The sequence below is a fragment of the Rhinatrema bivittatum genome, chromosome 8 (assembly GCF_901001135.1).
Source record: "Rhinatrema bivittatum chromosome 8, aRhiBiv1.1, whole genome shotgun sequence".
NCBI lineage: Eukaryota > Metazoa > Chordata > Amphibia > Gymnophiona > Rhinatrematidae > Rhinatrema > Rhinatrema bivittatum.
Genome location: NC_042622.1, coordinates 73,356,789 through 73,368,834, shown reverse-complemented (window position 1 = coordinate 73,368,834; position 12,046 = coordinate 73,356,789). Strand labels below are relative to the sequence as shown.

Genomic DNA, 12,046 nt, shown 5'->3' with positions numbered 1-12,046 from the left:
TAATATGAGGTTTTGCCTCTGTGACCAACTTGTTTTCAAATTCTGTTTTAGCCTGATTATCAGTGTTTTACATTTGACTTGACAATGCTTATACTTTTTCCTATTTTTGTTAAGATGTATCCTTCCAATTTTTGAAAGTTTTGTTTTGTTTTGTTTTTTTTTTTTAACTAAAATAGCCTCTTTCACTTTGCCTTTTAACCATGCCGGCAATCATTTGGCTTTCCTTCTACTTTTCTTAATGCATGGAATACAACTGCAGTGCACTTCTAAGATGGTATTTTTAAACAATGTCCATGCCTGTTGTAGTCTCTTAATCTTTGCAGCTGCACCTTTCAGTTTTTTCTAACTATTTTCCTCATTTTATCACAGTTTCTCTTTTGAAAGTTTAGGGCTAGAGCTGTAGATTTATATATTGTCCCCCTTCTAGTTATTAGTTCAAATTTGATCATGTTATGATCACTATTGCCAAATGGCCCCACCACCATTACCTCTGTCACCAAATCCTGCATTCCACTAAGAATTAGATCTAAAATAGCTACTTCTCTCATCTGTTCCTGAACCAATTGCTCCATAAAACTGTCATTTATTCCATCCAGGATCTTTATCTCTCTAGCACAGCGGTTCTCAACCGGTGTGTCACGACAAACTAGTGTGTCGCCAAGCACCGGCTGCTGTGTCGCGTGCTCCCGGTCTCCCGCTGCTCTTTCTTCCCTGCTGCCGTTGCCGCCGGGCTATCAACACATTCAAGCCCAGTGGGAACGCAGCGGTGCTAAAAAAAAAAAGCTGTGGCACTTGTGGCTGGGCCTTTTCTTCTTCCCGCACCTGCCCCCCGTGACCCGGAACAGGAAGTGATACGCGGTGCGCGGGAAGGCGAAAGAGCAGTGCTGCGTGATAAAGTAGCAGCGGCGGCGGCAGCATCGGTCCCTAAGCAATTGAAGCAGCCGGTAATCGGGAAAGGAGAGAGCAGCTTGAGCCTCCCGCGGCCGATGGGATTCTTCTTTCTTGGCTTGCGGGGGCTGGAGGAGGAGGAGGCTGCTGCAGCTACCATTTGTGCTCGGGGGGGGGGGGGGGGGGGAGAGGAAGTGAGTGAGAGAAAGAAGCAGCCAGCCTGCGTGTGATTGAGAACATGTGTGTGAGTGAGAGAAACTGGTCAGAGAGCTGATGTGTGTGTATATGTGAGAGACAATGAAAGTGACTGCTCAAGGAGATGACTGATGTGTATGTGAAAGTGTGAGACATTAGTCAGGGAGGTGACTGATGTGTGTGTGAGAGAGAGAAAAAGCATTGAAGTGAGAAATCTGGGTATGTGAGAAAGCATGGGCGTAAGAAGCCTGCTGTTGGGGGGGGGGGGGGTGTGGATGTGTGTGAAAGAAAGCATGGGAGTGAGAAGCCTGATTATGTGAGAGAGCATTGGAGTGGGAAGTCTGTGTGTGTGCATGCATGAGAGAGAGAGACTGGTTGGTAAGGTGACGGTGTGTGTGAGAGAAAGAGACTGGTGTGTGTGTGAATATAAGAGAAAGAATGTGATTCAGGGAATGAGAAGCCTGTGCAGTGGAGAGCGAGCATGGAAATGAGAGAGAGACTGGTGTGTGTGTGTATGTATGTGTGTGTAACAGAGAGAAAGTGATTATGGGAATGAGAAGCCTGTACATGTGAAGAAAGTGAGCATGGGAGTGAGAAACCTGGGTGTGTGTGAGACACAGCATGTGAGGGAGAAGCCTTTATATGTAAGACAGAACATGGAAGTGGGAAGCCTGTGTGTGTATGCATGAGAGAGATCAGGTGACTGGTGTGTGTTTGTGTGTGAGAGAGAAAGAAAGTGATTATGGGAATGAGAAGCCTGTACATGTGGAGAGAACAAGCATGGGAGTGAGAGACTGGTGTGTGTGTGTGAGACAGAGTAAGTGATTATGAGAGTGAGAAGCCCGAATATGTAAGTAGAACACGGGAGTGGGAAGCCTGTGTGTGTGTATGGCATGAGAGAAACTGTTCAGGAAGGTGACTGGTGTGTTTGTCAAAGACTGATTGGGAGATGATTGGTGTGTGAGAGATAGAAACTGGTCATGGGGGCATGACTGGTATGGTGTGTGAGAGACATGGGCATTAAGGAAGAGGACTATGAGTATAGAGCTTAGCTTCTACTGCTGCTTCTGGTGTGTACTACGGCCTGCATGGAAGAGGAGTAGGAGAGCTGCTGGAGGGGGTAAGTAAAGGTGGCTTTTTAAGTTTATTTTTCTTGATTGACTGCCATTTTAATTATTTAATATTATGTGATGTGTCTGCTTTTTTTGAAATATTTTATTGGTGTTTGGAGAATTTTTAATAGTTTTTATGAGTTTTTAATTGTTGGATGTTATTCTGTTCATAGCTGTTTAGAAACATTTATTCTGCTTATTAGTATAATTTTACAATTATTTCTGTGTGGGGATCTATAGCTGCTTGCTAGTTCTGTTTTCCTAATGAGAGGTGTATTGGTTTTTAGGGCCTGATTTAATATTTATAGTGTTGCCTTTTCATAGATAGGGTTGCTCCTGTTTGAGTGTATTCCATAATACAGGTGTAACTGTGTGCGGATTAGTTTATGTGCATTACTACAGATCCTGGGAGTATGTTAGGTCGGTTCTGTGTCTGTTACCGAGATGAGATATTTTACTAGCATGTAAGAGTTTTATCAGTCTTATTTGTTGTGTTTTCTCAAGAGGACATGCATTGGTGGTAAACTGCTGTCTTTTCATAAGTAGGGCTATTGAGCCTGGAAGTAGAAGGAGTTTGAGTTGCTGTTACTGAGATGACACCAGAACCAAAATATAATTTTTGTAGGGTGAGTTGTATGGGGAATGTCATAATTCTGCTTTACTTCCATTATTGTGGGTCAGGGGGTTCCCGTGGATGCAAACTGTACTTTTACATCTAGCCCCGTGACGATCATGGGTCAGTGTGTCACGCATGTGAGAACCATCTGTCAGGTGTGTCCCGACAGAAAAAAGGTTGAGAACTACTGCTCTAGCATATCCTGATGTTAAATTTACCTAGTCAATATTAGGTAATTGAAATCTCTCATTATTAGTGCACTATCAAATTGGTTAACTTCTCCAATTTCTCATAGCATTTCATTGTCCGTCGTATCACTTTGGCCAGGTGGATGGCAGAATACTCCTACTGTACGTTTAGTCTTGGAAACATAGAAAATGATGGCAGAAAAGAACCAAATGGTCCATCCATTCTGCCCAACAAGTTTATGGTAGCATTTGCTGCGCCATATAGGTCACCACCTTACTTAGTTTCCCAATCCGTCAAAGTAGGGCCTTTATTGGTTGCTGTCTGAGACCAATTCCCTGTTTAACTCTTGCTGTTGACCCATGCTTATTTGTTTTCCCAGACTGTAAAATCCAATGTCCTTGTTGGTTGCTGTCTGAATCTAATTCCTCTTTCCCCACTGCCTTAAAAGCAGAGAGCAATAATGGAGTTGTATCAACAGTACGAAGGCTTATTGGTTAAGGGTAGTAACCGCCACACCAACAAGTTACCCCCATGCACTCTTTTCATTTCCATCCTCTAGCCTTTAGGGATCCACAGTGTTTATCCCATGCCCCTTTGAAATCCTTCACCGTTTTTGTCTTCACCTCCTCCTCCGGAAGGGCATTTCAGGCATCCACCACCCTCTCCATGAAGAAATATTGCCTGACGTTGGTTCTGAGTCTTCCTCCCTGGAGTTTCATTACATGACCCCTAGTTCTACTGATTTCTTTCCAACGGAAAAGGTTTGTTGATTGTGCATCATTAAAACCTTTCAGTTATCTGAAGGTCTATATCATATTTCCCCTGCACCTCCTCTCCTCCAGGGTATACATATTTAGGTCTTTCAACCTCTCCTCTTAAGTCGTTTGATGGAGAACCTTCACCATTTTTGTCACCCTTCTCTGAACCGCCTCCATCCTGTCTCTGTCCCTTTTGGGATACGGTCTCCAGAATTGACTACAATACTTGAGGTGAGGCCTCACCAAAGACTTGTACAAGGGGATTATCACTTCCTTTTTCTTACTGATTATTCCTCTGTCTATGCAGCCCGGCATTCTTCTGGCTTTAGCTATCGCCTTGTCACATTGCTTCACCGTCTTCAGATTGCTAGACACTATCACCCCAAGTTCCTTCCCTTGCTCCGTGCACAACAGTCCTTCACCCCCCCCCCCCCCCCCCAAGATATATGGCTCTTTTGGATTACCACACCCCAGATGCACGACTCTCACTTCTTGGCATTGAATCCCAACTGCCATATCTTCGACCACCATTCAAGTTTCCTTAAATCACGTCTCATTCTCTACTCCTTCCGGCGTGTCCACTCTATTGCAGATCTTAGTATCATCCTCAAAAAGACAAACTTTACCTTCTATCCCTTCTGCAATGTCGCTCACAAAGATAATGAATCTCTTGTATGATCTTTATCCTGTTGGACTCTATGCCATCCCAGACATAGAGCACCCCCCCCCCCCCAAACAAAGTTGTTTCTCCCTATCATTGCAATATAATTTGTACCCTAGTATAACACTGTCCCATTGGATTCCTTCCACCAGGTCTCTGAGATGCCAATTATGTCTATCTCATCATTCACGGCTATACACTCTAACATCTTACTTCTTAGACTTCTGAAACTGGCACACAGTATTTCAAAGTGTGTTTTTTGTTTGTATGAACAGACTGCTTTTTAGTTGACAGGGATAATCTGGAATCTTTTAGCTTAGGTGATTCTTTACTTATATGCAGATAGACTACTTTTGTTTTTATTGGAACCTCTCTGTTGTGAAACCCTAGCTCTCCTGCTTCATTAGTATCCTTCGAAGATAACTCCCTCTGAACCATGTGCTGCTGAATGACTGTTGGCTTTCCCATTTGTTCTAGTTTAAAAGCTGCTCTATCTCCTTTTTAAAGGATGCGCTAGCGGTGGATGAGGAGTGGGGTGGGAGGAAGGGAAATACAGATACTAGGATTACTTACCTTAAGCTTGGTTTTTATTATAGGTGCATACACACACTAATGAATACACCCCATTATTTCACTTTTCCCCAAACTTTTTAAATTCTAAAATTTCCCACAGACAGACAGACAGACACACACCTCATTATTGCCCAGCTAGCAATATTTACCAATCCTCTTCAGCTGCTAGCTAAATCTTCTTCTCCCCTCAAGACTCCCTCAGGATTGGAAAAAAGATCAAATTTGCAGATGACACTAAATTAGTCAGAGTAGTAAATCACAGTTGGATAGTGATAAATTGCAGGAGGACCTTGCTATCCAAATGGCAGATGAAATTTAATGTGGGCAAGTGCAAAGTTGCATATAGGGAAAAATAACCCATGCTGAGTTACACAATATTATGTTTCATTTTAGGATTTACCACCCAAGAAAAAGATCTAGGCGTCATAGTAGACAATACATTTAATTCATCGTCTCAGTGTGCTGCAGCATTAAAATAACAAACACAATGTCAGGAATTATTAGTAAGGGAATGGTGAATAAAATGGAAAATATCATAATCCATCTGTATCGCTCCATGGTGAGACCACACTTTGAGCACTATGTTCAGTTCTAGTCACCGCATCTCAAAAAAGATATAGAAGCACTGGAGAAGGTACAGAGGAGGGAAACCAAAATATAAAGTGGATGGAATGGCTCCCCTATGAGGAAAGGCTAAACAGGTTAGGGCTGTTCAGCTTGGAGAAGAGATACCAGAGAAGGGGATATGATGGAGGTCTACAGAATCATGAGAGGATTAGAATGAGTTAATGTAAATCGGTTGTTTACTCTTTCAGATAATACAAGGACTAGGGGGCCTGCCATGAAGTTAGCAAGTAGCCTATTTAAAACAAAGCAAAGAAAATTCTTTTTCACTCTGAAATTAATTGCCAGAGGATGTGGTTAAGGCAGTTAGCTTATCTGGGTTTAAAAAAGGATTGGACAAGTACCTGGAGGATAACTTTTTATACTGCTATTAGCCAAGATGACTTAGGAAATAGCCATTGCTTATTACCGGCATTAGTGATGGAGAAGGTACAGAGAAGGGCGATCAAAATGATAAAGGGAATGGAACAGCTCCCCTATGAGGAAAGACTAAAGAGGTTAGGACTTTTCAGCTTGGAGAAGAGACAGCTGAGGGGGGATATGATAGAGGTGTTTAAAATCATGAGAGGTCTAGAACGGGTAGATGTGAATCGGTCTTTTACTCTTTTGGATAATAGACTAGGGGGCACTCCATAAAGTTAGCATGTGGCACATTTAAAACTAATCGGAGAAAGTTCTTTTTCACTCAACGCACAATTAAACTCTGGAATTTGCTGCATGAAGATTTATTTATTCTTTTTCTATACCGACATTCATGACCCGTCATATCATATCTGTTTACATCAAACACAGGAGAAGTACATTGAACAGGGGATGAAAACTTGGTTGGTAATGGGGTATTAACATTTTTCAAAACCATTTAGAGTATTAAGAACTGAGAGCTGGGGTGGGGGAGGGGGGTGACAGGGGAATTGGCGAGGAAGGGCTGCTTGGGACCGAGGGAAGAAAGCAGTATAAAATATAACATAAGAACATAAGAAAATGCCATACTGGGTCAGACCAAGGGTCCATCAAGCCCAGCATCCTGTTTCCAACAGTGGCCAATCCAGGCCGCAAGTACCCAAAAACTAAGTCTATTCCATGTAACCATTGCTAATGGCAGTGGCTATTCTCTAAGTGAACTTAATAGCAGGTAATGGACTTCTCCTCCAAGAACTTATCCAATCCTTTTTTAAACACAGCTATACTAACTGCACGAACCACATTCTCTGGCAACAAATTCCAGAGTTTAATTGTGCGTTGAGTAAAAAAGAACTTTCTCCGATTAGTTTTAAATGTGCCCCATGCTAACTTCATGGAGTGCCCCCTAGTCTTTCTACTATCCGAAAGAGTAAATAACCGATTCACATCTACCCGTTCTAGACCTCTCATGATTTTAAACACCTCTATCATATCCCCCCTCAGTCGTCTCTTCTCCAAGCTGAAAAGTCCTAACCTCTTTAGTCTTTCCTCATAGGGGAGTTGTTCCATTCCCTTTATCATTTTGGTAGCCCTTCTCTATACCTTCTCCATCGCAATTATATCTTTTTTGAGATGCGGCGACCCGAATTGTACACAGTATTCAAGGTGCGGTCTCACCATGGAGCGATACAGAGGCATTATGACATCTTCCGTTTTATTCATCATTCCTTTTCTAATAATTCCCAACATTCTGTTTGCTTTTTTGACTGCCACAGCACACTGCCGCAGCACACTGCACACTGCCGCAGCACACTGCACCGACGATTTCAATGTGTTATCCACAGTATATACGATTTCAATGTGTTATCCACAGTATATAATATAGCAATATAATACAATATGAAACGATGTAACCATAGTAGCAATTAACAATACAAGAGGGGGGAGGGGGGGTGATGGGGGAGGTGGGGGGAAAGGTAAATCAAGTGGGGTGGTCGAGAATCAAGGCTGATCAGTAATGTGGTTAGTGCAGTTAGTAAAGCTGTGTTTAAAAAAGGATTGGATAAGTTCTTGGAGGAGAAGTCCATTACCTGCTATTAATTAAGTTGACTTAGATAATAAACACCGCTATTACTAGCAATGGTAACATGGAATAGACTTAGTTTTTGGGTACTTGCCAGGTTCTTATGGCCTGGATTGGCCACTGTTGGAAACAGGATGCTGGGCTTGATGGACTCTTGGTCTAACCCAGTATGGCATGTTCTTATGTTCTTAGTAGCATGGGATCTATTTAATGTTTGGTTTCTTACCAGGTACTTGTAACCTGGATTGGCTGCTGTTGGAAACAGGATGCTTGGCTTGATGGACTCTTGGTCTGACCCAGTATGGCAACTTATGTTCTTAAGGTGTTCTGAGGATTTCTCTTGTACATTCTGTTACAATGATAGTAAATTTGGACAGGCAGCTTTGCATAGTAGGTTCACCCAGTAGTCTGCTTATTTAGTAGATGCTTTGTTGTAGCCCTCATCATGGGATTTCCCACATATTATGGCTAATTCAGCCCTGATTGTTGATGGAGAAAGCAAGTTTGCTTACTGTAAAGATAAATTATCCACCTCCCTGGAAAGTCAATTACTTAGCTAGACTTAGTTCTAAATTTGACCTAGTGGCTCATGAGGCAACGCCCATGTGAGAATTCCTGCATATGCTCAGTAGAGCAAAAGCTCTATGAGCTAAGAAAAAAGGGTCTGTTCAGTGCCATTGGATGACATCACCCCAATATGGCATGGCTAATTCATCCTGTCATTTACGATAAGCAAACTTCCTGTATTTTTTATTTTTTTACCCCAGTCTCTCACAATAGCTTGTCTCCCATCTCTCTCTCCCTCTTTCAAAAGTTCTTTTCTTCTCTCTCATGATATTATCATCTTTCCTCCTTCCATTCATCTATATCCTCTCAACCCACCCATCATGTCTTCTGACTTTTTAAATTCCATCTCCTCTCCTCCTTTCTCTGTCCCATGTCTACTGCCCCTCCCTCCAAGAACCTTGCACCCACCACACTACTACTGCATGCCATCTTTTCTCTTCCCCCACCTCCCACTTCCTCTCTTTGCCACTGATACTGTTAAGCTATTCTGGCTGCTCTGTTCTGTACTGAGGGCATGTTGTCTGTGCAAATTCAGGAGAATTAGCACCTGCTGTGCATTGTTCAGTAAACAGTCATACAGCCAGCAAAGCTTAGGAATAGTGGTAGCAATAGAAGCCAGAGGTGTAAGGAGGCCATTTCCTTGATTCTGTGGGAAAAGGGAAATTATGTGGCAATGGTCTTGGAACTGTGAGAAACTGGGGGTTTTTGTATCAGCCAGCACAACAAATACATTCACTTATGTAGTAACTTAGTAGATGATGACTGATTAAATACCAATTGACCCATCCATTCTGCCCAGTTGTTCTATTCTGCAGTACTAAGGATGTATTCCAGCAGCCACCTGTAGCAGCTAAACCATTCATGGGATATCTCTGTTCATTTAAATCTATTTTTATTGTGCTACTCTTTGGTTTTTCACCATTCTGGATCAATGAGCATACAAGTTCTCATACATGTAGCCCCTCCCGACATATCTTACCACCAAGCTTTATAATAATCTAAACAGCTTCTAAAATTAGTGATGCTGTTACCTGAATATATGGTCAGGTGGCCTTACTGAGTGGTATCTAGTGCTACCAACCTGCTGCAATTGACCTGGTTGATTTCTGGGAAGTTGTAGCCTGTTGATTTGAACCCAGCTATCACATGTTCTGTGATATCACTAGGTTGTGCTTCCTTTATCTGCTTGTTTTCTCATTAGCAACCTGCTTGACAGTGCCCAGCTATCACCAGCTTGCAGGCATTACATAATAACATAGTAAATGATGGAGATAATGACCAAAAAAGCCCATCTAATCTTCCCAGCAGAGATTTTTATGAGCATTTACCCAAAGTGGATCAAGTTCCCACATGGAACCCAATCCTATTGTGTCCTCTTATGGTTGCAGCTGCCTCTCAGTGCAGATTTCCCTATGCCATCCAGGAGCACAATAGAGCCATATCATTGCTTCCTTGGGCTGCAACTGTAACTGAGTGAAGGTTGCCTAGTGCCTTCATTACTATTCTCTTGCCACTAGGGATCCTCTTATTTATCTTGTGCTTTAGCTAGTTTTTGGGGAGTTGTAGTCTGTTGATATCAACCTAAGATTAGACCATGCTTCCTTTATCTCTCTTTAGGAACTTGAGGTCATGCTTATATTGCACATGTGAATAATTCCCCAGAAATCAAATTGCTAAATTAAAATACATTTTTCTTATTCTGTGCCTATAGGGAAAAAGCTTTCAGAAATTCAAATTTTTTTATACATCTCTACCATTCCAATCTGAGCAAGTTAGAAGATAAAATTATACTACTGTATTGTACACATGTAAACTAGTAAGTAAAATAGCAAAGATTTTAATGTGATCTCCTTCCCATTGTCAGGCTGTTTTATAGATACCTTTTAATATGTCCTGGAAATTCACTCCTTTGACAAAATGAGCTTGTGCTTCGTACTACTACACTGAGCATTTGTAAGTGAGAGTCTGAAACATTTTGTAGCCAAAACTCTTTGAATTTATAATTTATGGTATAATGATCTCAGCTAAGTGATGGTAATGAGTTAGCAGAGCAGTAATTAGTAGGCACACACAAGTTACATGAACTGTTTAACCACAATGACGTGAACCATTAATGATGTTTGTATGTGACATTGTATTGCATTTCCCCCTCAGGGTCGGCATGAGAGGGAGAGAGCTGATGGGTGGCGTTGGGAAAACAATGATGCAAAGTGGAGGAACGTTTGGAACCTTCATGGCGATTGGCATGGGAATCAGATGCTAGACAGCAACTCTGTTATTTGTTTTGTATTTTTAATAAAAAAAAAAATTAAATATGGTTGTTAAATCTAGCTTACCACATAATATAATAAAAAAAAACTGATGATTTTTTTCTCCCAGTTATTAATTTTTCATAATGGTACAAGGTCTCAAATCTACAATAGTAGGAAATACATGCCTTAATTTTTAAACTTTGAGACCAATATTCAAACAATCATAAAACGGATAACTTATCCAACCAGAGGTAGTTGGATAATTTAACTGGGATATTTAGCAGAATAAACTTCCTGCTGAATCTTCTTCTTCTACTACTATTACTACTTCTACTAGTACTACTTCTACTACTAGTACTACTACTCCTTCTTCTTCCTTCTATAGCGCTACATGAAATATGCAGCGCTGTACAAACATGCAAAAAAACAGTCCCTGCTCAATAGAGCTTACAATCTAATAAAACAAACAGGACAAGAGACTTGGGGCATTTCAATATCAGCGATTAAAATTATCTGACAGGTTAGTACAGCGCTGCGTATGTCGTGTATCTCCTATAGAAATGTTAAGTAGTAGTTAGGTTTAAAGTTATGCGGCCAGATAACTTGGAGCTTAACTGGTTATGTTCAAAAGAAAATAGCTGGTTAAGTGGCCATACAATTAAAAAGAAAAAAATCCCATGTGGGCCTGTTGCCCAAATCACAGCCCCCATACCCAAAGTGACCAAAGAGGACCCTCCTAAAAACTCATCAAAGCATAAAATAAAAAAAATTAAGGGGTGTTCTCATGTACTTCCCCTCCCCCCATTAGGAAAAAATATTTTAGCAATGCCCCTCCCCTTCTCTAACTTAATCCCATTGACTGACTTGAAGACATAGAAACATAGAAACATAGAAACATAGAAATGACGGCAGAAGAAGACCAAATGGCCCATCTAGTCTGCCCAGCAAGCTTCACACACATTTTCTCTCATACTTATCTGTTTCTCTTAGCTCTTGGTTCTATTTCCCTTCCACCCCCACCTTTAATGTAGAGAGCAGTGATGGAGCTGCATCCAAGTGAAATATCTAGCTTGATTCGTTAGGGGTAGTAGCCGCCGCAATAAGCAAGCTGCACCCATGCTTATTTGTTTTACCCAGACTATGTTATTAGCCCTTATTGGTTGTTTTTCTTCTCCCCTGCCGTTGAAGCAGGGAGCTATGCTGGATATGTGTGACGTATAAGTCTTCTCCCATGCTGTTGAAGCAGAGAGCCATGCTGGATGTGCATCGAAAGTGAAGTATCAGGCACATTTGGTTTGGGGTAGTAACCGCCGTAACAAGCCAGCTACTCCCCGCTTTGTGAGTGCGAACCCTCTTTTCTTCTCCCCTGCCGTTGAAGCAGAGAGCTCTGCTGGATGTGTGAAGTATCAGTTTTTCTTCTCCCCTGCCGTTGAATCAGAGAACTTTGCTGTATATGCATTGAAAGTGAAGTATCAGGCTTATTTGATTTGGGGTAGTAACTGCCGTAACAAGCCAGCTACTCCCCTCTTTGTGAGTGTGAATCCTTTTTTCCACATTTCCTCTTGCTGTTGAAGCTTAGAGCGATGTTGGAGTCACCGTAAGCCTGTGTATGTTTATTTAATAAGGG

The 12,046-nt window shown here is 41.6% G+C and overlaps 1 protein-coding gene across 2 annotated transcripts in view; it reads left to right on the top strand.

The window, feature by feature from the left end:
• Positions 1-10,534, top strand: part of ROMO1 (reactive oxygen species modulator 1) — a 28,402-nt gene extending 17,868 nt beyond the window's left edge. For both annotated transcript variants that reach the window (XM_029614657.1, XM_029614658.1), the window contains one exon: positions 10,322-10,534. In XM_029614657.1, the coding sequence (XP_029470517.1) occupies positions 10,322-10,430 (109 nt within the window). In that variant the 3' untranslated portion in view covers positions 10,431-10,534. The remainder of the gene's footprint in view (positions 1-10,321) is intronic.
• The last annotated feature ends 1,512 nt before the right edge of the window (positions 10,535-12,046 follow it).